This window comes from Branchiostoma floridae, chromosome 2 (assembly GCF_000003815.2).
Source record: "Branchiostoma floridae strain S238N-H82 chromosome 2, Bfl_VNyyK, whole genome shotgun sequence".
NCBI lineage: Eukaryota > Metazoa > Chordata > Leptocardii > Amphioxiformes > Branchiostomatidae > Branchiostoma > Branchiostoma floridae.
Window position 1 is genome coordinate 29827268 of NC_049980.1, and position 27147 is coordinate 29854414.

General features: G+C 44.9%; 4 protein-coding genes, 1 non-coding gene and 1 pseudogene across 6 annotated transcripts in view; 1 reads left to right on the top strand and 5 right to left on the bottom strand.

Moving 5' to 3' along the window:
• The window catches only part of LOC118409729 (3-oxoacyl-[acyl-carrier-protein] reductase FabG-like), an 876245-nt gene that overhangs the window by 196410 nt on the left and 652688 nt on the right, over nucleotides 1-27147 (bottom strand). The gene's annotated exons all lie outside the window — the stretch shown is intronic.
• On the top strand, nucleotides 291-8532 carry LOC118409688 (myosin-2 heavy chain-like). 2 transcript variants are annotated; one of them, XM_035810911.1, is made up of 2 exons: nucleotides 291-608; nucleotides 5138-8532. In XM_035810911.1, exon 2 carries the CDS (start codon nucleotides 5270-5272, stop codon nucleotides 8360-8362), a length of 3093 nt encoding a protein of 1030 aa, XP_035666804.1. In that variant the 5' UTR covers nucleotides 291-608; nucleotides 5138-5269; the 3' UTR covers nucleotides 8363-8532. The 2 variants fall into 2 exon arrangements, with proteins under 2 accessions (XP_035666804.1, XP_035666805.1); XM_035810912.1 differs by lacking the exon at nucleotides 291-608 and adding an exon at nucleotides 3994-4373.
• LOC118409732 lies at nucleotides 9611-11140 on the bottom strand. Its single transcript, XM_035811013.1, has 2 exons — nucleotides 10860-11140; nucleotides 9611-10324 (listed from the first exon to the last, which is right to left on the bottom strand). Exons 1-2 carry the CDS (start codon nucleotides 11007-11009, stop codon nucleotides 9716-9718), a joined length of 759 nt encoding a protein of 252 aa, XP_035666906.1. The 5' UTR covers nucleotides 11010-11140; the 3' UTR covers nucleotides 9611-9715.
• Nucleotides 11871-12034, bottom strand: LOC118410680. The gene has a single exon (XR_004830586.1). It is a non-coding gene; the product is annotated as a U1 spliceosomal RNA (small nuclear RNA).
• Nucleotides 16566-27147, bottom strand: part of LOC118409138 — an 11358-nt gene continuing 776 nt past the window's right edge. The window contains exons 2-4 of the mRNA XM_035810007.1: nucleotides 23573-25243; nucleotides 20079-20288; nucleotides 16566-18723 (exon numbers count right to left, since the gene is read on the bottom strand). Of these exons, the coding sequence (XP_035665900.1) occupies nucleotides 17011-18723; nucleotides 20079-20288; nucleotides 23573-25243 (3594 nt within the window). The 3' untranslated portion in view covers nucleotides 16566-17010. The remainder of the gene's footprint in view (nucleotides 18724-20078; nucleotides 20289-23572; nucleotides 25244-27147) is intronic.
• Nucleotides 22051-22191, bottom strand: LOC118410681 (annotated as a pseudogene).

The window sequence follows — 27147 nt, forward strand, 5'->3', positions numbered from 1 at the left end:
ACGACGGGTCTTCCATCAGCATTAAGAACCGATCAGATCGGAACTACGCGTACTATTTGTTTGCGCTAGTTGTTATTTCTCAGGTATCAATAGTGATTACTACATGATCATGGGATAATGCATGTTCCAGCTATAGAATATTGCCATCTCCACTTAGCAGCAATTTTCTTTGAAATGGAATTTAGTATAAAGTCACAACCCTGTAGCTTCAGAGGACCACCAGATCCTCCATCTTGTGTGTGGAGACCGGCTCTAGTCTTTTGTGGACACTCCTTAGACCTTCCGACTAGGGCCCCACACAACTGAAGCTGCTCTTTATCTCAATTAACCACCGCTAATACTCAACCAAAGTGTACACAATTTCTTTGGCTTCTTTGACATTTGCAACGGCGTGTGTAAACCATTCTCTTTGTGACGGCCTTGTTCCCGGCCGTCTTTTGTATGACAAATCCCGCTACGTTTGCGGTATCTACGGCGGCCCGTTGCCCAGGGGAATTTTTGTGTTTTTGCAGTGACCGACATCTTGTTCACACCACGGCGTGCTGTGCGGACGGGACTAACGTCGAACAGAGAAATGTGAAGACATCTCTGCTTTTAATAAGAAACAGGTGAGTACAAATGTTGCAAGCACCATACTTCTTAAGGTGTCCTTCTCAAGGTGAGCCACCTGTCCGGGTTGGTTTGCCAGCGAGACGTGTGTTCACAGTGTAATGTTGTCCTTCAAACAGAAGAACCTTGCAGAGAGAAAACAACACAGTTAAAGATAACACACGAGAAATTGTGGCTGGCTCTTCCACAGTTTTCTAAAGGTGGAAAACCCTGTCAGTCCGCCAAATGTAGGCGGTAAGCCCTGATAGGTTCTGTATGACGGAAACATTGGTAGACGTACAGATGCTAATGGCGTGTTTATGCCGCGGGGATTGTGACATGTTGGCTTAAGTGGGCTGGCGAGGTACTTAAAGACCATAAACTGTTATCGTACCAGTCAGCTTTTCTGACCACAAGTTACCAAATGGCCCGACGTGGTCCACTTTTTATGTCCAATTTGATAGTCAAACTAGGGTTTATTGACAAGCAATCTTCCTTCAATCGAGTTCCTGATTCGACAGCCTAATCCTCCTCTTCAGTCTCCATTCAAAGGCATGTGAAAATTGAACGGCGCGACTGAAAAGTGCATGGACTGGTCCATTGTAATGATGTAGTTCCCTATCGCCATCGCCATGTTTTCCTAGTCATTACTGGAATATCTACATATGGTGCAAACATCTGTGTGATGAAATAACCAGCGATTCCATCACCACCCTATGCTACTTCTTTCTAGATTGTGGAATAACTGAGGCACATTATACTACAAAATTTGAGCTGGAACAAACAGGTAATATGTTAGTAGAGAAGATATTGACATTTAATTGGACGAAATGATAGTCAACAAAATTTCATCCGTCTATTCAATGTCGAATCCACGTCTAAGAAACTCCAGATTTCTACAAGGCGGGTTCGAATCTGCGTGGAAGGATGCAAAATTTTAGCTGTTCAGTTACTATAGCCATCGCAGTCCTTGCGTTTTCTTTTTAGTGCTTCTTCAAAATACTTGAAAATATATGTTTATATCGTGACCTTACTTTGAGTCAAGTCGAAATAGACGAAAACTTTATCCAGCGGAAGTTAGGTTTAAATGGAACGTTATAACTACCAATTCTCTTATTATTCATGTGTACTTGGAGGGCTGTATTTTCGCCATAGAATTCCAGGGAAGTCCCCGCACCAGTATCAAGTTGGAGTTTCACTTCCTTGATAAAGCGGCGTCCTTAAATTTTTATATTGCTCCATGGTTCTGGGGCAGTGTTACGTTACCAGCATAAAGCTGCAATTTATCGCCGGCCTCATATAACATACAGTAATCGTGAAATACAACATGCTTAACAACCCACAAGTGCGTGGAAACAGAGTCAATAACCGTCCAGGATACCGGCTGTAAAACGTCCAGACACAACATGTAAGGGGTTGTCGCAAGTTCAAGTTGACAAAATTAAGGTTTGTACAAACAATGAATGAATGAATGAAGACCTTTATTGTACATTCATACCCACTGGGTTTAGTACAGGTCACAACAAATGATACAACATGATATAATGATACAATGAATCTACACTACTCAAGGATCGTATTCTACTGCGTACATTCGGCTTCTTCTCGTTTCTTTGTGATATTGAAAATGTAAGAACAGATATGCTTTATAAGTAAAGGTTTGTCTAGATTCATAAGGAATATACGCGGATATTATAATCGTCATAGCATACATATAATATGGCGTCATATATGACGACAATGTAGCGTGTGAAAACATAATGTTAGTCCTTATGAATAACATACCGCTTTTAAAGACAGACATGCATAATTTATCAGTCTGGACAAGAGAACAGTTCCCGAGGGCTGAGTGTGGTTTACCGTTAGAGTGTTACAGAAGGGTCGCCATCGGTAACATTTCAATACAAATTACTTCGTCCTGATTTACCAGTGGTCCCCAATTCACGGCGATCGCACTGCGACCTCACTGCGACTTGAATCGGATTTCTTTAACCCTTGACTTAAATTCGAATACAATCTACCATGTAAAATGTAGGGGGGGGGGGTTCACACGTGCGTATGAGGCCCGTACGGTATGGTCGAAGTTCTTAGTCTCTACCGGGCTCCACCGTGAGGTCACTGTAAAAATAGTAGAAATTGGATAAACGGAAATGCGTAATATGGCAAAGGAGTTAGCTGCTGACCGAAGAGCCTTTGCGACCCAGCTTACTCGTTTGGCATGTTATTTGTTTATTTCTATGATTTTGCTAGCAACCTGTACATACTAAGACTTCCATACGGATCCCATACGGACTTCAAAGATTCAATATATACGCACGTGTCAACCCATCTTTGTGACGTTATATGAAGACAACAACAAATATTCTATTCTTTATCTATAAAATTCATCAAATCGCTCGGTCGCCAATCTAGTGAAATGCTGGCGTGACACAACCGGTCCCATTGACATGTAGAGCAAACAATCATAGAATGAATGAAAATATATTCCCCTAATCATAACATATATCAATCAATAGTCATTCCATATGCATTCGTTCATGAAACCCTAGTGAGCAAAGAGAATAATGAGATAGAATGCCGATAGGATAGAGCCTGTGTTGCGGCGAAAACTAAGTAATTAATGCCTCATGTGATTCAGTGGTTATAATTTATTCATTCGTCCTTTATGTAACAAATTAGAACAGAGTCGCGTACACCCAAAAAGCCAGCTTCCCCCTAAAAGCAGTTACTCAAGCAATTTGATATGATTTAGGAAACGGCCAGACGTTTCAGATAGCATCCACAATCTTTCATCAGTGACACTATCTAAAGATGGTGGATGCTATCTGAAACGTCTGACCGTTTCCAAAGTCATATCCAATTGCTTGAGTAACTGTTTTTTTGGCGTATCTTATAACCTGGAAGTCTAAATTTCATCGACGTAAAAGCCAGCTAGTCCTGTACGATTTAAAAATCAATTTTTCATGTATCGACAGATAGCGGCACAAATGTCCTTACTACATTTGTCTATACCTAATTGTTTGACAAGTGGATGCTCTTACGAGGAAAGCAAGTTTTACTGGAGGGACGGTGAACTGGGGACGGTCACTGCACTGTACGTAGGCCGCGACGGGCTAAAATCTCAGGTTGTCCTATGTCAAAGTTTGTCATCCTCTGTCGTGTTTGTGTGGGTTGTTTTCTGTGTAAATTACAAATAGAAAAAAAACTCTTCGTGCCGTCGAAAACAAAGTCCACATCGTTTATAAGACGTAATGATGAATATTATTCTATCAGAAAATATTAAAATGCCCTCGAATTGATATAAATCTATATATCTTGCGACGCGGATGAAGAAAAAACTGTATCATGTTGAAGTACAGTACTACTACTTGGTCGTCTCGCCTTAACCATTCTGTTTTCACTCGCTACACTCAGTGTTGTCTTTGTACTACCAGAACCAAAAGCCCAGAGACAAGCTTTTCTAAAGGAACATTTGTTCTGGGCAGGTCTTTCTATTCTGCAAACGGCATTGATAGCTATTTAATTGGCCCTCGGTTTGCTACGCCTCGACATGCCGCAAGGGTCCTGAATACAGGGCGCTGAAAGAGCCCGCTGATAAATGATGACCCAGGCCTATGCAAACACTCCTGTACTGTACAACCTGCTAACTAGCGGTTGTCGGGTTGGAGCACGTTTCTAAAAACACCGGGACAATGCTGCCTCATTCCGGACTGTGGTAACGGATTAACGTGTCCAATTTGGCTCAGCTTTGGGACGATTGTCCACCACCAATATCCACTCATTAGGTATGGCGCCACACCATTGGTGTTTCTCCCCAAATATGTTTAAGGTGTTAATGGGTAACAAGACAAGACAAGGTATGTTCTCGCACTGTTTGGAAGTATATAGACGTAACGTGTAGGCATGGGCCGTGTGAGCAATGTTTTGTTTATTGGGCGTATCAAAACTCCTTAAGTATAATTTTCGGCGATGTAAGTGTCTTCTAGTTTTCCTTGATAAGTTTCGTCGGATGTGTATCGCACTCACAAACAGAGGGAACAAATATTGCCTACAGTAGATCTAGACAAGGAAGTACGGCTATGTAGGCCCTTAAGGCGTGTTGCGTTCTGGGTCAGGACACGAATTGTATCCCTTTTCTGAGGGAAGTAAACACTGTGTCAGAAGGGCAAACAGGACGTTCTCTATCAAATGGTGACTTTCTTCGATTGAATACAAGTCATCTACGCATCTGTTTAACGCAAGCTTTTACGCATAGGCTCCATTCCGCAGAGTTTACCCTAGCTATGTGTTATGTTTTCAGTTGCTACACTTTGCAGACGACTCCAATCATGAAATCAAGAGCTACACAAACTCCCTAGTAGGTCACAGTGAGGTCGCAGCGCGATCACCGTCTATTGGAATTGTGGCACTGTGAACCCTATTTTTTTTTAATTTCTAGGTACATCTTTCCAACTAGGTAGCTCTTTCCAGTCAATTATCTTTCTCGTCTTTCTTCAGAAATGAATTATGACACCAATCTAATACATGTTGTTTGCTTTTATTCCAACAGGTAACACGGAAACACGGCCCATGGGGTGAAGGGTCTTTCCCGCTTGGCTGCCGCCCAAGCCCTACGTGTGCGTCTAATCCTCTCCACTGTGATGGAATTGCTTCGACATAGTAGAAAACCAGACTGATAAAAATGTTGAACCAGCGAGCGAGAGACGCGAGATCGCCGCCTCCCAACGTCCTCCTGTGGCACAAGTTCCGTGAGGAACGCGACGTCGCCTTGCAGCGGGAGGTGGCAGCTAAGGACAAGGAGGCTCTGACGGTTTACAAGAGCCAGGAGACCATCGGGGTTCTGAAGGAAAAGGCACAGAGAAAGGATGAAGAAAACCAGATGCTCTCCCGCAAGGTCAGAAAACTCGAGAAGCAGAAAAGAAAGGAAGAGTCGCAACGACGCAAGGCTCAGCTGAAGTTGCAGAGGGAGCTGGAGAAGATGCGGAAGCTGAACAAGAAGTTGCTCGGAGACGTCGACGTGCTACAGACCACAGTCTCAAAACAAAAGAGGAAGCTACAGAAGCTGAAGAAAGGGAGGCTGAAAGCGCCTAACGAAGATGATGAATTCGGTGAAATTGATCTCGATCTCGAGGAGAAGATAAGCGATGACGAGTTCCACGAGGAGCTCGGCGGGGACCCGGGAAGGCGGAGGTCCAGAGGGCCGAGATGGAACGCCCAGAGACGGATAGAGGAGGGGGAAGAGAACTCCAGCTCTGACGAGGGAAGGGGCACGGCGGAGGACGACAACGCCGATTCTGTCAGCTCAAGGTTAGGCAGGAACTCGGCCATGGCCATGCACGCCGAGGCAACGAAGCAAGAAGTCTCGCAGAATATCGCGAGACTCCAGGACATCCTTTCTGGCAAGATCGAAGGCAACGTGGAAGACTCCATGCCAGAGGAGTACCTGGAGGAGCTCCGAGCCATGGCAGGCGGCATGGACTTGAAACAGTGGTGGAGCAAACTGACTCCCGAAGAGAGAGAACAAAAACTCAAACAGCTCAACAAAAGGGTGTACAAGAAGAAAGCCAAAATGGCGGGAATCTTGGAGGAGGGTGCAAGCGATGACGACGATTCCGGACATGGAAAGACCAAGGGAGGTATCGGCAAAGGAGGAAAAAGTGGAGGCGAAAACAAGTCTCGAAGTAGAAAAAGCTCCAAGAATCGTAAGAAGTCCGGTTTAGGTGACGACAGCGATGAGGAGACGGGAAGCGGACCTGGGAAGACTCGTGGGCGCAGAAAATCGTCCGTCAGGGGAAAGAAGGATGAAACAGATGACGATCTTAAAACGTCGGGAAAGGCGACAAGAAAAGGCAAGGGAAGGCGAAAAGGAGGAGGCAGGACCGGCAGTGATGGGTCAGATGATAGCGACGAGGATAACCTTGGTGCTATGGGTGGAAAGAAGGGGAAAAAGAAAATGGGCAAAAAAGGTAAGAACGGTGATGGCGTGTTGGATTCAGACGGCGAGGATGAGACTTCTGTGGGGAAAGCAAACAGAGGGAAGAAGGGCAGTAAACTACCTCCTATCAGAAACAAAGGTAGACTGGGGCAGCTTGGAGACAGCGACGACAGCGGGCAAGACGGAGACGGTAAAGACAGCGGAGGTCTGGGTAGATCCAAGGGTCGCAAGAAGGGTGTCTCGAAGGAAAAAGCTAAAGAAATCTCGGACAATGCGAAGAAGATTGAAGACATCTTGTCGGGTAAGGTAAAAGTGGACAACATCGAAGACGCGATACCAAGCGAGTATTTGGAAGAGATGAAGAAGATGGCCGGAGGAAAGGACTTGAAGGAATGGTGGGAGAGTCTTGATCCCGAACAGCGGGAGAAGCAGATGCAACAGCTCCAAAGAAGAATGCACCACAAAGAAGAGTTGCGCCAAGAGATGGAAACGGGAAAGATTGCAGTACCTGAACTGTCAGATGAAAAGGTTCGCGAGATATCAGAAAACGTTGATAAGCTCCACGACATATTGTCAGGGAAAGTAGACGTAGATAACATTGAAGAAGCCATACCGAGCGAATACCTGCAAGAGTTGAAGAAAATGGCGGGTGGAAAAGACTTAAAGAAGTGGTGGGAGAACATGGATCCCAAGGAGCGGGAGGAGAAGATGAGGCAGCTTCAGAAAAAGATGCAGCAGCAGGAAAAGCTGCGTCTCGCGAACGATGACATGCAAGATTTGGATCCCGCGGAAAGGCACGAGCGACTGCGAGCGATGGAGAAAGAAATGAGATTACAGGAGGCGAGAGAAGCCTTTCAAGAAACCGCACAAAATGTTGCTGAAAAGGTCGGGAAAATAGAAGACATTCTGTCAGGGAAAGTCAACGTAGACAACCTGGAGGAGGCAATGCCGAAAGACTACCTCGATGAGCTGAGAAAAATGGCAGGTGGAAAGGACATCAAACAATGGTGGAGTAGCCTGAAACCCGAGGAGAGAGAAGCAAAGATGGCTGAGCTGCAGAGAAAAATGTACCAGAAGGAGACCATGGACGCTGCCAAAGAACAACTGAAAGGACTCGACCCGGTGGAAAGAGAGATGCGACTGCGCGAGCTTCAGCGAGAAATGCAGATTGAAGAAGCCAAACACACGGCGAGAGAAAAGGCTGTGCGCAGCATCGTGCAGAACATGGAAGCCATCTTGGAGGGAGCAGCGGACGGTAATATAGAAGACGTCGTTCCCGACCACGTGTTGCAGGAGATGAGAAGACTGGCCGGAAACCAGGACTTACAGACCTGGTGGAAAAATCTCAGCGCAGAGGAGAAACAGAATCTCCTGACGACGTTTGAACGGGACATTCGGGAGGACGAAAGTTTGCGAAAGGCCATCGACGACAGGGTAGAGTCCATGTTCCGGGGGCTAGGACCCGGTGGAGATGCCCTGTCCCAGAACAACTCGCTTCCAGCTTTCTTACGTCATTCCGGTCTGTTAGATGACGTCATTTCCGACGTCACCGAAGAGATGGTTCTACGCGGCGGGGACGCGCGGAACTTCAGACACCGGTTTTCTTTCGGTTCCCTTCCTCCATTGACAATCAGCTTGAACAAAATGGGGCTAGGCTGGGGGATATCTCCGCGCACATACGACTGCAGTGTCGTAGACCATCGCTACCTCGGCCGGAAGCCTAGGGCGGACAAAGTCATGTCCTTCCCCTTGGGGAACTGGGTCTACATCCGGGAACGTGCGGGGAACTCGTGCATGACGAGAATCTTGAAGAGAAGCTTTGAAATGCATCGGAGATGACTAAAATACACATGACTCTTTACCGTGTACTGAACTGTCTCTGGGTTTTGCTGTGTTTGCATGGACTGACGAACCCCTCAAAAACATGAAAGAAGTAAGCCTATAACAGTAGTTCACCTTTGTCCGCGGGGTAACCTATATAAGTTGTTTTTAAAGACTGGGTATTGAGGGGTATCAAGTCCACAGACGATGGTTTCAAACTCAATATTTCAGAATACATGTATTGCAATTTGACACCATCGTCAGTCAACTGATTTCCCAAAAATAACCAATGTTTCAAGACAACGGATATAGGTTACCCCGCAGATAAAGGTGAACAGGCGTTACAACCGCATGCCCTTCCATTACCACAAATGTGATCAAAAATGGATATGGTCTTCACAACATGACATATCAGGCAGCTCAGGATCAGCACAACAGTTTTATTCTGTTATCTAATTTATTTTCTTAAGCTTGACGAGGACATTGAATTTGTATGTATTGATGTTTGTGTGACTGGTGTACATGCTATTTTTCGTTGTTGCGATTATATGACTTCTGAGTGAATAAAGGACATTTATGATTGAATTTCGTTTCGTCGTATTTAAGTGTTTGATTGTGCCAAATGCCGCTAGTGAAATAATTGCTACTTCTGCTTAGGTCAGCCTTGTTAAGCTTCAGCACACTAATGCATATAGGGTTGGGCAGTAGGGAGAACGTTAAACTTGAAACTGCTGTAAAGTAACGCGGTTTCCAGGCATTGTATCTCGCAATGCAATTGTGATAAAACGTTTTAAAGTCATTCCGTCATTTTTCTTCTTCGTGGATGGTACTACAGCGACGTTTGTCGGATAATGGAAGTACTGCAATTTCGGTTCGACTATTCAACGCTATATGAATAGTGCATAGTCCATAAAACTATACATGTATTCTAAACTGTTAAACATTACAATGTCGGACATGAGCGTAAAATAAAAATTACTGTCCAAGCGTGTGTTGTATAATGACAGCAACTACAACACTGAAACTAGAATAGGGCTTACTCCATGCAGTCATAGATAACTGTCTGAGGTCACCACCAAGGCACCAACCACAACGGTTACAGCGGTTTTGCTCCACATGACTAGCTCATTTACACGGCAACTCTCGTAGTGGTCCTTCGCTTTAAGCTTTCACCGACATTGTTGAGTTAAGGGAATAATTGGAGTTCTTCAATAGTAACTCACGATCGTTGTCTGTGTTATCAAGGCAGTCGTCTTCTCGTGTCAAGGGAGACTGGTGGTTCAGATCAGATGTCAACTGGACCGGCTTTGATGTAGAGATGGCATCTTTCGCGGGTGTACTGTCGGAGTTCTTGAAGCCAGCCACAACGCCTTATTCGACATTCGGCGAAACCGAATTGGGTAGATGACTGTGGCGGCGACCTTCATCTTCGATAACTGACTCGTCGATCCTGTTTTCCTTCCGTCCTTTGGTGATGTACTTGCCCGTATCCTGGTCTTGGGGAATTCCAACTAGACCTTGGTGCAACTTGGTGCTCTCAGAGAAGCAGTGGTTGGATCCAGTGGTCAGGTCTGAACCATTGATGATAGCACCCGGCTCACGGTCAGAGAAGTGGACCTCACGCGTATGGTGTTTCTGGGCGTAGGGACGGACCATATTCACTGGAGGCAGCTCGTCTATGTGCCTTTCCCAACTTCCAGAAATTGACGTTTCCGTGTTGTTGACTATTTTCGCGACACGGGGTGGCGTTGGGCCCTTCAAGTGGTTTTTCAGCCAAATCATAGGAAGAGAACCACTCGACGTTTCCTTCCAGCCGTAAGGAACGCGGTGATCATCATGAGTGCCGTCCTCAGCAGGTGTGGGCTCCAGGCGGAGCAGAGTGTTTTCTCCGGCACGTGCGGAGTGCATCACGTCTGCAGCAGCCTCCGAGTCAGCACCGGTGTGGGAGGGGGGCTGCACGGTCAGAGTCATGGCAGCACTCTGAAACAAAAGTTTTATCATAGCATGCTAGCAGATAGCGTGACAATCAAGGCACAAAATTTGCTTTACTATCCATCAGAAACTGAATAGGAATGTATAGTTCTAACCTGTGCTACTGTTTTAACAAGCTGCGTTTTAGCATCAGCATTACCTCGTAGGTATTACCTCGTACTTCTAAAGGTCTCATTTCAATCATTGTTAACCGCACTGTGCCATCACGTCTTTGTTTACTAATAATTCATGACATTCATGATGACATTCATGACGAATTTGAGTCTTTGCACGTATTGTCCAACTGGGGTTTCCAGACGTTATATTGCCAAAAGGACACCTGACTATAGGTACATACGACACTCCAAGGAGGTTGTATGATCTCATATCAAACCTCCTTGGACACTCCTTTAAAGATCAGCTTAGTATGTATGAACAGTGATTTGCAGGTAGGAGGATCATCCTTTAGCGACTCGTCTACCATTGTCTACATCTAACAGGGAACGGCCTTGGTGGGGAAATATTCTAATCCCTAGTGACCTACCGTTAGAGCCACAAGCAGCAGCATCGTAAACACAGCAGCTTTAGATAACCACCAGCGTCCCTCTCGCGAGTCGTCGTCGCCGTCAAAGGAAGGAAAGGCGACCGCTTGGGACGGTCGGCGTCGTCGCCTGCTAGTGCGTCGTCTCGACATCCTGACGTAACTCAGAACCAAACTAAAGCGAACGGGGGACTTCAAGTATGTGTCTGCCGCTCTGATAGTAGCTATGGTATTAAACACGTCGTGTTCGATCGGCGTTGTTAGGATGGAACGCGTGAAGGTTTTCAGTTCTAGAACACCACGAGTCATGACAGAGCAGAAGCGCCATCCAGTGACGGGTGACGGCACTCCAGCCAGTGAGCAGTGGTCATGACGGTGCTGAAGCGCCTTCCAGTGACGGTACTCCAGTTAGTCAATTTCTATCGTGATACAGTCTGTGATCAGTACCCTTTCTAGGCTTCAAAAGGTGGCACCACCGTCTTTTAAGCGAGACGCTGCCAAATATTTGAACGACCTTCAAGGCGTTGGGTAATGTTGAAGTTACTGTATTCAGCCGTCGAATCGGACAATCTTTGAAATTTGCGGGGCCGCTGATATTTCGTCTTTCGATATTTCACAAAATTAAGATTTAGATTAAACAGCCGTAGGTCGGATATCGAAAGGAATTGCGCCTTTATTTTCGTTGTGCTGCCCCACGTTGCACTGCTTCTGCAGATTCCGTAGGCTTGTATACAAGCGCATAGCCTCATATACTGTGATCGCCCAGTACATGATAGTAGTTATTGTATGCCTGAAACAGTCGCTCGCCGTCCTTGTGTTTTTCCGTGGAAAGTTCAAGTATCAATCAAGCATTACGTTGGTAAATAGGAATTAAGTGACCTACTGCGAATCTAACAGCCCCTTCATCTGTTTAGTCGGGCCGTACGTGTTAATTTTTTCAAGGTAATGACTAGTGAACAAAAAGACAGAGTGGTTTGGGTAGGTGTTGTGTGACTTGCTTTTGGATTGTAAAGGCGGGGGTTAGCGCGAACGCAGACCCCCACTATCATAAATTACGCAGCCGAGTTACCCGCATTTGGGGTAATCGCAAGGGTCAACCCAACCGGAGTGCAATGGTCGGGCCTCGCCCTGGACGGACGTCCTTCGTGATCAACGTGCCATCTCTGCCAGGTAAGTATGCCCTCCCAACGGCCTCTGAAAAGCCCAGTCGCACCACTAATTAATTCGATTAGAGGTCTTCTTACACGGATTATTTGTTGCACTGAGGGCGCTTCAATACAGATCTGAGCCCAGTTGTTTCCCAACAGGACAGAAACATTCTTCATGAAATATTCGACATAGTGATCTGAGGCGAAATTCCCAACATTATTTCCTATTTCAAGGGGGAAAATGACCTCTCCAGTCAGCTTCTGACGTTACCTGGCGCTAATCAACATAATCTATGCGTGACGATGACGTCACGGCGCCACACCTGTTGCTTCACCTGTCTTCACTTTCAACTCATTCCGCTATGTGGCGCTTCTGCAACCACAGGTGGGCAATGAGTGCAGACAATGACATTCTCTAAATATTTAACAACCGCAGTCAGCTGTTATTATATACATCCTGAGTTATTAACGTCATATAAAAATCAACGATATAAGTAGATGACATAGATTTCTATGCATATGATCATGAATGTGACGCGTACGGCTCCCAACGCTGAGTCCCTCTGTGCCTGGCTGAAGGCCTGTCTTGGTGACCCTAGCCCTGATGGGGTTATTGTTCTTTGGGGGTAGTACTAATGAAGATGTAGATGAATATAAGACATAAACAATACAAGATTAAAGGAAAGGTGTGATAAAAAGGAAAATACTTGCCAAGAGTACACTCAATGTCTTCTATGACAGGAGAAGAGGGCATGAAGGGAGGTCGTTCTTGACATACACAGGAGCGACATAGCCTCCTTCACCGGCCTCTCTCTGGGAAGCTTGGCAATTTTTTTTTGGGGGGGGGGGGTGCCGTTAGGTCGATTCGCGATTTTTAACCGGTAATATGCCGGGAAAGGAATATATGCCGGGAAAGGAATATACACCGGAAAGCTTGTACGGGCTAGGCGAAATCGGCTTCCCAGTAGGCCTGCTACTTGTCGCTATCTACAAAGCCCCATTAAAAAACACTTATCACCGTTTGGTATGGATGTGCGAACTTCCCGTCATAAACGCGTCCAGCACTGGCAGCCCGGCACACCCCCCGTTGCGCGATGACCCGTAACTTTGTAACGGTCACGCATTTCAAAACAAGGCTCATTTGAAAACGAGTACTTACCGTAGAAAAACTCCGCTGAAACTTCCCATTATGTACGAAAGAGCTTCCCCGAGTTCAGGGAAGGACAATCCCTGGCCATTGCTGCGGTCTGCAAAGGCAATGATTGTTTTGTTGGCCTTGCTACAGGCCAAGGCAAGTCGATCTGCTATCAGATTTGCCCGTCGATTGCCAGAGAACTCGACCATGGTCATAGTCATCTCGCCACTTCATGCCCTTGTTGCTGATCAGGCAAGGCTTGTTTGCACTACGTGTGGGAAATCCACTGGAAAAAATGTGGTACACTGATCTGAAATGTAAGTTTTGCACGTGTATCAATTCAGGAAAACTGTTGTATCAATTATTGTGACTCTGGAAGTGACAAAGGCAGGCAGCGTGTGCACGGTTTCCGGTAACGTTACGTAGGTTTGTGGCACGCTTCGGGGTGGCCGTGCACTATTAACGTTGAAGTGTGAATTACTTCTCGCGGCAGTGTGAATAACTTCTCGCGAATACATTAATTGGCCGTCTGAAAGGCATTCTTAATCATTATTGCGTTTGTAGATAGCGACAAGTAGCAGGCCTACTGGGAAGCCGATTTCGCCTAGCCCGTACAAGCTTTCCGGTGTATATTCCTTTCCCGGCATATTTTCCTCTCCCAGCATATTCCCGGTTAAAAATCGCGAATCGACCTAACGGCACCCCCCCCCCCCCCCAAAAAAAAAAAATTGCCAAGCTTCCCAGAGAGGCCGGTGAAGGAGGCTAGGAGCGACACCGGAGCGATCGCGGACGGGAAACGGTTGAAAAACTTTCGACGTTTGTCATCTCTGCTGATAATGACCGGCAAAACCACGTCTGCAAAACTATAACAATGTCAGTATAAATGTACTTGAGTCAGAGAGGCCGCAGACAAATCTAGCATTGAAGAGGACCAGTGGGGAAAATGATGTTTTTTGTTGTTGGTTTGGGAACAATGCATTGGTAGGTACATCTGTTTGACGTATGAATCTGCGTCAGCTATCTTTCATTACTTGATTAATTAACGTGATAATTATCGGTAAGAAAAACTCCAGCACAAAATGGAATGTGCTGCCTGATTTGCATGTGACAGGGAATGATCAGAGCAGCATGGCCGACATTTGAATATCAAAGGTCCGTCTCCAACAAGAGTCAAAGTATTATGCCCAAAAAATTTTTACCGGCTTTCTTTACCTTGGGTCTGCTCGTTAAACTCCAAACTCCGAGCTTGAGGAGGTGTTCTCTCGGGTCTGGACCAGCCGGAGGAGCTGCCCTCTCGAATCCACGTAGAAATTCCAGGGAGTAGGTAACCACTGTTGCGCCGCCAGGCAGCCCATGTCTTTGTTGGATCGTCGACACCAGAAAACGATGAAGTCCAACAATACAGCCCAAAGAGTTGCAACGAGAACAGTCCCTAATTGCTCATAAGGCGTCAAGGAACCGTCATAGTACACTACGACCAGACACATCGTTTAAAATACTGATAAAACTCTGATAGAGACGGGGCGATGCATAACCGCGCCTGAAATACAACTAGCTTCGAAGCGCCACCTATTGACGAATGTGAAATACTGCGCGGTGTAGCACGTTATAAAAAAGCAAGGAGGTTTTAGGAAGATACTAGTAACCTCCTTCAGTGTCCTTGATAAAAGTAAAGGCGCGGTTCCTTTCGATGTGCAAACTGTTTTTTTTAATCGTGTATAATTATTATTTGCACGAAAATGTAGATAATAGGACACAGTGTCAGTGGATGATCCTTTCACCCGAAGTACCCACCCGACCGAGGTATCATCCTGCCCGACTCACCGGAGGGCTGGGACCGAGTTCTGGGACCACGCGCACGGAACCCGGTTTGAGGCTTCCAGTGACTCTAGCACCTCCCTAGCTTGGTTGGTTTATCAAGGGGGTTTTATCAACCTCCTTGGCTTAATAAAAGACAAAGAAAATGTGAACTACATAGTGAAATAATCTTTACATCACCCATCTTCCACACTTTCCTTCTTTTCCATACAAGGTACTTGTAGACGGTAAATTCATCTTAGCTAAGAACTTCTAAACGTTATGTTTTCGGTAGCGTTTGAACGTGTGTATGACGTGTATGTGTGTGTGCTTGTGGATGGACAGCATAACTATAGAAGGCCTGGATGGATTGTCTTAATATCTGGTATGTGGGTACGTCTTGTTTACTGTTATAATTCCAAATGGTCGAAGAAAATAAACTCATGCTACACCAGCAGTGAATCATCCCTTTAAATATGACTGACAAGGCCATTGACATCACTGTTTATAACCTATGCTCTAGTTTTTGGACAACCGTCTCCACCAGAAAGTGCCACGTACCCCTTCCCTGTGCCAGGAGTTATATTTATACTCATCACCCATACTCTAATGTCATCGCCCCGACCTTGTGAAACATCATGGCAGCATCTCTTCCGGACTTAACATTTCAGTCATGCCTACACCCTTCTCAAATAACCGAAGAGAATCCAAATTCTGGGACACAGGCGTGTCACAATGCAGAGTTCATACTTAGTGCGTGATTTATGAAATTCTAGGGGTACTTAGCTTTCCTAGTTCAATAGCTTATAACTGTCTTCCATCCAGTGGAAACTGAAAAGTACAGCGGGGAAAATCAGGGTAGTTCAGTCAGAACATACATGTAGCTAAGAAATCTTCACAATACTGCAGTATCTTGCCCTTTCAGAGAGCTAGAGAGGGGGGGTAGAAGAGGGAGAGAGACAGAGGAAGACGAAGAGAGATAGAGGAAGACGAAGAGAGATGGCAAAAGATAGAGGGGATTTAGAGAGAGACAGAGGGACAAATAATCTTAAATTCTTAGATTTTTACAAGGTAACGAAGACAGAAACAGGCATGCCACAGATGAAACTGATATCACTGAGTCAGCATGAATTTTCAAATTTTGATACATCAATACATAGTGAAACTGCAAGGTAGGAAGTCTTCGACTATCGATGAAATTATGAAAGATACACTACATTAAAAAAAAGGTAAAAATACAAATCTCTGGGGGATGGGTCGCTGATCCGTATTCGAAATCATGGTATGTGACCATGCCACATACCACTTTGGATAATGATTTATATTTTGGATATGACCCCCCCCACCCCCCCCCCCCAATCTGTACTTTGCCATGTGTAATAGTTGTTATTTGGCAGTGTACACAATTCTGACACTTCAGTTTTTCTTTTGTACACCCAGCTTCATCTTTGCTCTGTGTAGCAAGAAAGATTGATATCTAAAGAAGAGTAGCCTGAGTGCCAGCCTCCGTAGTGACCACTGGCTCAATCCTTTTGCTTGCTAATTTGTGGTTAGCAAGCAAAAGGATTGAGCCAGCAGTCACTACGGAGGATGGCACTCAAGCTTAGACAAGAGACACAGACACAAGAAGAGATTCCTTCAGCTTTTATTGAGAGCTTTGCCTCACAAAGGACAAGTTAATACTAAGTTTATACTCTGAAATTATATACCTCATATATGCACCAGATATTAATATACATCAGAATCATACTTAATGAAGTTATCACAGTTTTGAGAGAAAATGTTTTTAGCAATGATGGAATAGATTCAATTTTTACACAAATGTAAACTTTTCTTCCTTTTTAGTGCTAAACTGAAGACTGATGATTTGTTTAGTCCATGCAACAATATAGAAATCTATCGCCAGGCAATATGACATAGCTAAGGATAGCATAATAAGATTAGAACTCTTCTTAAAGAATTGGTAATGCAGATAAGTATCTCACCACTTTGAAAATGGCCTATATATGTACATGTATATTCATATCTTCATGAGGCAGTTTTCTATCACTCAGATAGACTGACGGAGGGTTTATCAGTGTATGTCTACAAAAGCCTCTACTTCTCTTGGCACTTGTCCCTTGTACTTCAGTCCGTGCGTTTTCACTGCACGTGCCGACAAACACTTCAAGTTCACTTTCGTCTGGGTTTTCAAGACGACCTCGGAAACGCCGGTGGTGCTGGTCTGTACAGCCGTTTTCCCTGACTTGTTTACCTTGTCTATATGCGCTCCAGCCTGGATTAACTTTGTTACGATAAAGTGTAGCGTTAGAAAGTCGCTGATGGGTTTGTCGTACTGTACAATGAGATGTAACGGCGTGTTCCCATCGTTGTTCGTAGCGTTCACGTCCGCCCCGCACTCGATGAGGAGCTGAGTGATGTTCGGGCTGGGGAACTTGCAGATGTCGTTGATGTGAAAGTCGTCCACTGGCGTGCTCTGACTAACAGCCAGGTGCAACGGCGTACAACCCGATTTTGTCTGCGGCCTCATGTGAAGGAAGTCATACACCAGCTTCTTCAACCGCTGGTCCTGTTCCTTGTTCGTCTTCACGGCAGCTATCAGTCCAAACAGGTACATCATCGTCAGCATGTTGTGCTGGAAGGAGGCCTGTAGTTCGGAGCCACACATGTGCATCAGCATACAACTGAAGATAAAGCGCTCTTGGGCCACTTTGGTCTCTGCCAGGCAACATTCCATCACCTCAGCCAAATTGTCAGCGTTCACGTCCTCCCCCAGGCGAATCATCTGGGCAAACACCTGGGCAAACCGCAGGAGGTCTTTCTGTACGCTGCGGTTATTCGTCTGCCTCAACTTCAGGGCATGCATCCAAAGGTTGATGCATCTGTCAAAGTACATGCCGTCTGCATAGACTGCCCCTCTGTAGATGATGGGGTGGGGGACCTCCGGGTTGCTTGAGCCCAGGATTCGCTCCCGTACCATCAGCGCCTCCATGTGTATAGCATGGGGGTTGTCCTGAATAGCCTCTAGTGCATTTACTGTCAGGCTCTCTATCCTGTTGTCATACGCCGGCGTTGGAGGCAAGACCTTTTTATGTAAGATCTGCGGGTCATCCGTAAAACGTTCCAACATTCCCTCGTGCATGTAGTGGTACGCCTTGTCCAGGCTGTAGTTGTCTTTGTTGTTGGCAAACGAAGCTCCCAGAAGCTCCAAGGTCTCTACCTTGGTGACTCTGTCACAGTCGGGGAGCGAGACGAGATACTCCACAACCTCTGCGTGACTGCTGTCAGCGGCAAGCATCAGGGGGGTCATACCATGGTCATTCACTTGGGGGATGGCCCCCTTCAGGATGAGTTCTTTCACAATCTCCAAGTGGCCACATTCCCCTGCAAAGTGCAGGGCCGTGGCCCCACAGTGAGCCTTGCTGTTTGGGTTGGCTCCCACCTCAAGTAGGTAGGACACCACGTCTATGTGACCCTTGTAGCACGCAATCATCAGGCACGTGTTCTCATACTTGTTGGCGATGTGGATGTCGGCTTTGTTCTCTATGAGGTACCTCACGATGTCCAGACGGCCGTCGAAGCACGCCGCGCGGAGCGGGGTAGAGTTGGTCAGCGTGCGGTGGTTCACATTAGCCCTGTGGGTGATCAGGTCTTTCACGACGTCAAAATGGCCCCTGCCGGCGGCACACCACAGCGAGGATGCCCCCTCAATGATGTAGCCATCGAACTTCACCACACCTGTCTGGTCCACAGGTATTTCATACGTCTCAAGGATGAACCTCACCACCTGACACGAAAAAGCACAAGGTAAGTTTTAAAGACCATAAGACATCAAAACAATGTACAATGCTTTATCATTACATTCAACAACAGTAGTCATGTCATTCCATCCATTTTAAATTAAAAGTGGCGCTAGTTGACTTTCATTTCATGTTCATTTCATTACTGTATACTATACTATACTATACCATATTATTATCATTATTGTATTTCCATGTATACTTGCAATTAGCCTTTTGGACATGAATTTGCAATAAAGATATTATTCAATTAAAATACATGTTTGCTCCGAATACATTTATATATACACCCTTCTCTAGCCTGACTAAATCAAGCTCCTAGCTGCCTGCCTGGCTAATTGACCTCCACCCTCCAAACAACCCCTGGCAGCAAGAGTTTGTGAAACACTCTTCTCCTGTTCTGTTGCAAGATAATTAGGCCATGAGATGTATACTATTGTCATGTCACAGTGGACATGGCAGCCTAGCCTGGATACCAGACCCCAGCCCAATCTCAAAAATATCTATTGTGTAGCCTAGGGCCTACATGATAGATATTTTTGGGATTGGGCTTGGGTCTGGTATCCAGGCCAATGGCAACCAGTCCAAAACGGCAGAGCAGTTTAATTTGAAGAAAAAGATATTGTGACATCTTCCAAATACATGTATGTTAATCCTGAATTCCTGATGATTAAGTGTTATTCAAAACAGCTGCTCATAGCTTCTTCATAAATTTGTCTTTAAGGAATTCAGTAAACATTTATTATTTGTTATTCCTAGAAATCCTCTAGAACCTTCTATCAGCAGCTCATGTTTCTCCACGTGGACTTGACACTGGCCTGCTGTGTAGTCCTTGGTGACACATATCATATTACAGCTGACATGATCATACTTCATAGTGGTGTTATGCTTGTTATTATTTAATGTCAAGGTTACTTCATTGTCCTTGAGGGCAATATAGGAGAATGTGTTTGGTACCCATCCACTCAACTCACATTTACAGTATCTTCACTTGCAAAGAGTTACCTAACCCAATAAAATAAACCTCAATGATTTACAGTTATTCACTCTTTCTTATCTTTGCATAGCTCTCATATAACATAATATAATGAGTAGAGTATATGTTTATTTGCAAAATCATGCCCGAGGGCTAATTACACGTACAGTCTCAGAGTAATTAAATATATAACGTTACATCAAGGAGCTCCTTGGTTACATGTCTCAAAATCCTGGCCTGCCCAAATGTCTTATGATGACCCTTGGACTTCTAAATAACGTTTCAGTAATAAAATATCGTGTGCTAATCAGCCATTGCGGTCCACAGAGGTGGAGTCACGAACAGGCAAAGCTCCTTGCGACATACCTTACAGTGTCCATTCTTCGCAGCGATGACTAGCGGTGGAGCGGCCTGTCCTTGGGAATCCTCCGTCACATGTGTCAGAAGTTCACGGGCCTCTTCCGTCGTCTTGTTGTGCAACAGCGCGGCAAGTGTCAAGACCTTCCCCTCGCCAGCTGCGTTGAACACGGCCGAGTGCGGCAACTCCATCTTTTCCCTGGCTACTCCCAGCGCAATCTAAGCGAGGGTTTTCACTTATATAAGATAATATTTGGCCGTCTTTCCCAGCTGTTGCTATCGGCCAAAAAACATGGCGATTCTCTAAATTTTTCTTTTGGAAGAGCGCATTTAAACGTTTCCATTGATGACGTGTATGCCACCCAGGATATTGCGTAACGATGACTAATACATTGCTAACAATAGAAAAAATAATAAACAGTTTTGATATTTTTGGCAAACTGAAACATAAATAGACATTTCACTGGCGGACGTGCCTTGTGTGTTATTTTTGTTTGCGTGTCCTTGCCGTCAGTGGGAAAACACCCCCTCACGAAATGACGTTTTTCCGACCAATGGTAGAGCGTGGTGAAAACGAGGCTACGAGAAGGCCTCACCTGATTTCTTTACCGAGAGTATTCCCACCTCCACCTTTGGGGTCTACATTGTACTTGCAAGGACGTTTCCAAGCAAATAGCAAGTTTTTAGTGGTAGAATGCTTGGGTAACTATTAAACGTGGCGAAAGTTATGGGAGAAACGTTACGGGAGCCCCTAAGTCTAAGTAAAGTTATTTATCAAAGTGCTGACCTGCCCCCTTTCCATTTACTCTCCAGGTAGAGGTTAACGTTAACGTTAGGCTCCGGCTGTTTTTTTAGTCGTTTTTATCGGGCTTTCTATTTTGTACTGACTGTATCTTGCCGGCCAAGAACGTCCTGATCTTGCTGTGTTCGGCCTATATATAATAGGCTCGTGCGTCGTCTCGACATCCTGATTAAACTCACAATCAAACTAAAACGAACGGAAGACTGAAGTATGTGTCTGCCGCTCTGATTAGTTGTGACTGTAAAACAAATCGTGTTCGATCGGCGTTGTTAGGCTGGAACGCGTGAACACGTGGAGAGTTGCAGTTCTAGAACACCATGACGGTGCAGAAGTGCCTTGGTACATTGACGGGTGACGACACTCAATCCACTTTAATAGTCAACGTCTTATTTGAGCAATGGTCATGAAGGTACAGGAGCGCCACCAAGTGATGGGTGACGGCACTCCAGCCAGTGAGCAGCGGTCATGACGAACGGTACTGAAGCGCCTTCCAGCGACGGTACTCCAGCCAGTCTGGTTATGCGACACAGTCCGCCAATGTCCGCTGCTCTGCCCAGTAACATTACCGTTTCAAGGCTTCAGACCGTAGCATCGTCGTCTTTTAAGCTGCACTCTCTGGAACTTAGGAGTCTCATAGAGGCTTAATAATTCAAATAATGATTGTAGGGGATGGGTACAATGGCATCATTAATCATGAGAGCACACAAATGCCTTAAAGACTTCTTGCAAGACAATGCCAAATTCAAACGCTTATTAAGGCGTTGTGTAATGTTTTCAACCATCGAATGGTGCAATCTCTTAGGACTGTCAGTCAGTATTTCGTCTTAGCCACAAAATTAAAATTTAGATAAATCAAACACTCGTTTATTGACCATATACAGAAAGGAAATGCGCCTTTATTTCCATTATGCTGCCCGTAGGCCTGTATACCCGTCCATATCCTCATACTTTACCGCCTTGTACATTTAGTAGTTATTGTATGCCTAAAACAGTCTTCGCTGTCCTTGTGTTTTTCTGTTAAAACATCAAATATCAATCATGCACTACGTTGGCATTAATAAGAATTACGTGATCTGCTGTGACTCTAGAAGCCCCTTCATTAAATCTTTGGGCGATAGTGACAAAAAAGATATAGCGATTTGAGTAGGTGTTGTGTGACTTACTTTTGGACTGTAAAGGCGGGGGTTAGCGCGAACGCAGACCCCCACTATCATAAATTATGCAGCCGAGTTACTTGCATTTGGGATAATCGCAATGGTCGGGCCTCGCCCTGGACGGACGTCCTTCATGATCAACGTGCCATCTCTGCCAGGTATAAACTATGCCCTCCTAACGGCCTCCGAAAAGCCCAACAAGAATCAATTCGATTGGAGATTTCCTTGCACAGTCACAGGTCCCTGTTTGTATTGCAGACGTTCCTATTACTATTCCTACATGGACAGAAACATGTCTTATGAAATATTCCACAAAACAATCTAAAACGGAATTCCCAACATTATTTCCTATTTACCACGTAATTTTGGATAATAATAATGAATTTATATTTTGGATATATGATCCCCCATGAATTTGCATTTTGCCATATGTTATTTGGTAGAGTACACAATTCTGACACTTTTCTTCAGTTTTTTCTACTATACACCCAATTTCATCTTTGCTCTGAAGTAGCAAGAAAGAATGAAGAGACCCAGAGACAATAACAGTTTCCTTCAGCTTTTTATTGAGAGCTTTGCCTCACAAAGGACAAATTACGAGGGGCGGTCAATAAGTAATGTCCCTGACCCACTTCCAATCGTTTGATCTAAAAAGAAATTTTGTATCTGTAATGATTCATATCTTTATAGGTTATGTTGCAAAAAACAGCTCTGAAGTAATTATGGTTTCTGATTTACTGGTGTTTGAACTGAGTCAGGTGCGAAATGGACCATGTGTGAAATGGGACCAGTTGAGTGTCGCGCAGTGATCCGGTTTTTACATTTGAAAGAATGCACACCAAAGAAGACTTTTGATGAAATGAAAGAAACTTATGGTGATGATGCCCCATCATATGACCTTGTAAAACGCTGGCATCCTGAATTCAAACATGGCCGGAAGTCTGTGGAAACAGCTCCAAAACCTGGTCGTCCCTCTTCTGCCATTGATGAGGCATCTGTTGGAGGACCAACCTGGGGTGTCCTACAAAAACGGTGTTCAGAGCTGCATCAAACGATGGGAGAAATGCATAACTCTGGGTGGTTCCTATGAAGAGAAAGACTAATAACTGTGCCAAGTTTTATTAATCTCCTGCTATGGAAAATGGGTCAGGGGCATTACTTATTGACCGCCCCTTGTATACTATGTTTATATTCTGAAATTATATATGTCATATATGCAGCAGACGTTAATATATGTCAAAATCATACTTAACGGTTATCACAGTTTTGAAAGATTTTTTTAGAAACAATATAAGAGCAGATTCAATTTTGATGCAGAAATGCAACCTTCTGTTCCTTTTCAGTGCTAAGCTGAAGACCAATGATTTGTTTGATCCATCTCAACTATGAGACAACAAAGAAATCTATCATCAGGCAAAATGACATGGCTAAGGATAGCATGTTAAAATAGATAACTATATATCTTGCCACTTGCACACGTATATTCATATCTTCATGACGCAGTTTTCCATCACTATGATAGATTACTTCACAGAAGTCTATCAGTGAATGTCTACAAAAGCCTCTACTTCTCTTGGCACCTGTCCCTTGTACTTCAGTCCGTGTGTTTTCACTGCACGTGCCGATAAACACTTCAAGTTCAATTTCGTCTGTGTTTTCAAGACGACCTCGGAAACGCCGGTGGTGCTGGTCTGTATGGCCGTTTTCCCCGCATTGTTTACCTTGTCTCTATGCGCTCCAGCCTGGATCAACTTTGTAACGATAAAGTGTAGCGTTAGAAAGTCGCTGACGGGATTGTTATACTGTACAATGAGATGTAATGGAGTGTTCCCATCGTTGTTCGTGGCGTTCACGTCCGCCCCACACTCGATGAGAAGCTGCGTGACGAACGGGTTGGGAAAGGTGCAGATGTCGTTGATGTGAAAGTCGTCCACTGGCGTACTCTGGCTAACGGCCAGGTGCAACGGCGTGCAGCCCGATTTTGCGTGCGGTCTCAGGTGAAGAAAGTCGTACACCAGCTTCTTCAATCGATGGTCCTGCTCTTTGTTTGTCTTCACAGAAGCCATCAGTCCAAAGAGGTACATCATCGTCAACATGTTGTGCTGGAAGATGGTCTGCAGTTCGGGCTCACTCATAAGCACTTTACTCTCTGCCAGGGTACATTCCATCACCTCCGCCAAAATGTTTGGGTCCACGTCCTCCCCCAGGCGAATCATCTGGGCAAACACCTGGGCGAACCGCAGGAGATCTTTGTGTACGCTGCGGTTGTTCATTTGCCTTAACTTCACTGCATGCATCCAAAGATTGATGCATCTGTCAAAGTACATGCCGTCTGCATAGACTGCCCCTCTGTAGATGATGGGGTGGGGGACCTGCGGGTTGCTTGAGCCCAGGATTCGCTCCCGCACCATCAGTGCCTCCATGTGTATAGCATGGGGGTTGTCCTGAATAGCCTCTAGTGCATTTACTGTCAGGCTCTCTATCCTGTTGTCATATGCAGGGGTTGGAGGCAGGACCTCTTTATGCAAGATCTGCCGGTCATCCGCGAATCGTTCCACCATTCCCTCGTGCATGTAGTGGTACGCCTTGTCAAGGCTGTAGTTGTCCTTGTTGCTGGCAAATGAAGCTCCAAGAAGCTCCAAGGTCTCTACCTTGGTGACTCTGTCACAGTCGGGGAGCGAGACGAAATACTCCACGACCTCTGGGTGGCTTCCATCCGCGGCAAGCATCAGGGGAGTCATACCATGGCCGTTTACTTGGGGGGTGGCTCCCTTCAGGATGAGTTCCTTCACAATCTCCAAGTGGCCACATTCCCCTGCAAAGTGGAGGGCCGTGGCCCCGCAATGCGCCTTACTGTTCGGGTTAGCTCCCATTTTGAGTAGGTAGGACACCACGTCTATGTGACCCTTGTAGCACGCGATCATCAGACATGTGTTCTCAAACTTGTTGGCGATGTGGATGTCAGCCTTGTTCTCTATGAGGTACCTCACAATGTCCAGGCAACCGTTGAAGCATGCCGCACGAAGCGGGGTAGAGTCCGTCAGTGTGCGGTGATTCACGTTGGCCTTGTGGATGATCAGGTCTTTCACAACGTCAAAGTGGCCCCTTCCCGCAGCACACCACAGAGAGGATGCGCCCTCGATGATGTAGCCGTCGAACTTGACCATACCTGTCTGGTCCACGGGTACGTCATATGTCTCAAGGATGAACCTCACCACCTGACAAGAAAAGACACAAAGGCAACCTTTTAGGACCACAAGGACACAAAAACACTGTATGATACTTTTTGATCATATTCAAGAACAGTGGTTCTTCCCTTCACCATCAAAAAGAATCTCTCTTCCTTCTCCATATTTCTGTTTCTATAACTAGATTATGAGTCGTGCAGGGTACCTAACTGGTCACCATATGCACTATGATGTCATATACTGACAGTATACATGAACAGTGAAAAATATTGAAAACTTTGTACCATAATATTTTAAATTTACCTCAAAAAAGCCTGGGCCTAGCAGACAAGCCTGCAGGCTAACCAGGCAACCCTTTTGGGGCCCCAAGGGTATGCATGGGGCTTTGACCCCTAATGGAAATTTTTGAAAGCTAAAACTGGGTGACTGAAATTCCAGGTCAGGGTGCATTGGACAGAAGGCAACCAGGGCTAGAAATACCACATGTATATGCAAGTTTGTGCATCTAAAAATGGAGTGGTGAAAGTAATCTCAAACCAAACTTGCACCACTGCATGTTGCTTTATTTTTTATTAGAAATTTCTGACATGTACACTTCGAAGATTATCTGTCCCTGAAGGGTAAAAGAAAATATCTCAAAATCAAAGAAAATTAGTATAAATTTGTTATTGAAGGTCAGACATCCAGGTAAACATTATTTATGGACAATTCAACTTCTACAATATGTTAACAGTTTCTTGATGTTGTCTACCATAGAACTATTCAAACGGGATTTACATATGAGTGACATTTGCATACGATCTTAACAAGTTAGTGACTTGATACGTTCAACTGCTTTTTTCCTGTCAGATGTGCTAGTGTTCACTCTAGTGACACTGAAGAAGAGTAATGGATGTCAGTCTAAATGTCTGGTAGTAATCTGAATCTTAACCGGTTGTAGAGATTAAATTCATCTCTTTATGAAGCTGTTGATACAGACAGATAAGTCAACAATAAAATGCTACGAAAAAACAAACATCAAGTGTACAAGCTATGTAGTCTTCATATATTCCCTTTTACTTTTACTTGCATAGAATTTCAGAAGAGGAGATATAAGGTTTAATAATAGTCCACTACTTTTGGCCATGCAAATAATTTTCTTTTGGCGCAAGTAATTTTGGGGTCAACTTGCACCTGTGTAAGTTGATCCAAAAATATATTTCGAGCCCTCGTGGCAACGGTCTGCTCATATTTATGAGGGATGGGTTGGGGGGTTCGGGATACAGCAATGAACAATCAGCATTCACTACAGGGACCCCCAGTTCTTCAACATGGACACTGTACATGTACTCTTCCCTGCGGTTATAAGTTGCTAGTTAGGCCTACAATAAGTGGTTATCAGTCACAACTAGGGGTGGGTACTTACAGAAAATTCAGGTCCAGGTCCAGTTCATGTCCAGAGGACCAGGTCCAGGTCTGGACCTGAACCTGGACCTGATTCAGCATGTGAGAACTTGTGAATAGATGATACTCAAAACCATGGTCTATTTCTCTACAAAGAAATCAGTTTTGTGCCACTGGTGTTTTAAAATCCTACAAGGCTAACTGCCTCTGTACTATTGACTGCAAAAACTTGGTAGAAACAATTATAGACTGATAATGTCTGATAATGGTTTGCATTAACAGTCCTTAATTGTGGAAAAATCAAGATCCATCAACCCCTTCCCGAGTTATTTCCCTCCAAAGGGATGATGCAACTGCGTACGAGCGGACGAATTGCTGGAGAATTCTGGGAATTTTTGCCAATCGGACATATATACAACAAAGTTAGGCTAAATAGTTCTCTCATTTCAGTTACATATATCATATGTTTGAGAATCCTATAATTATGAAATGCAGTGATTTATAAACTGTCCTCATTGATTATGCAAATCAGCCCCTGATGTGTCCATATT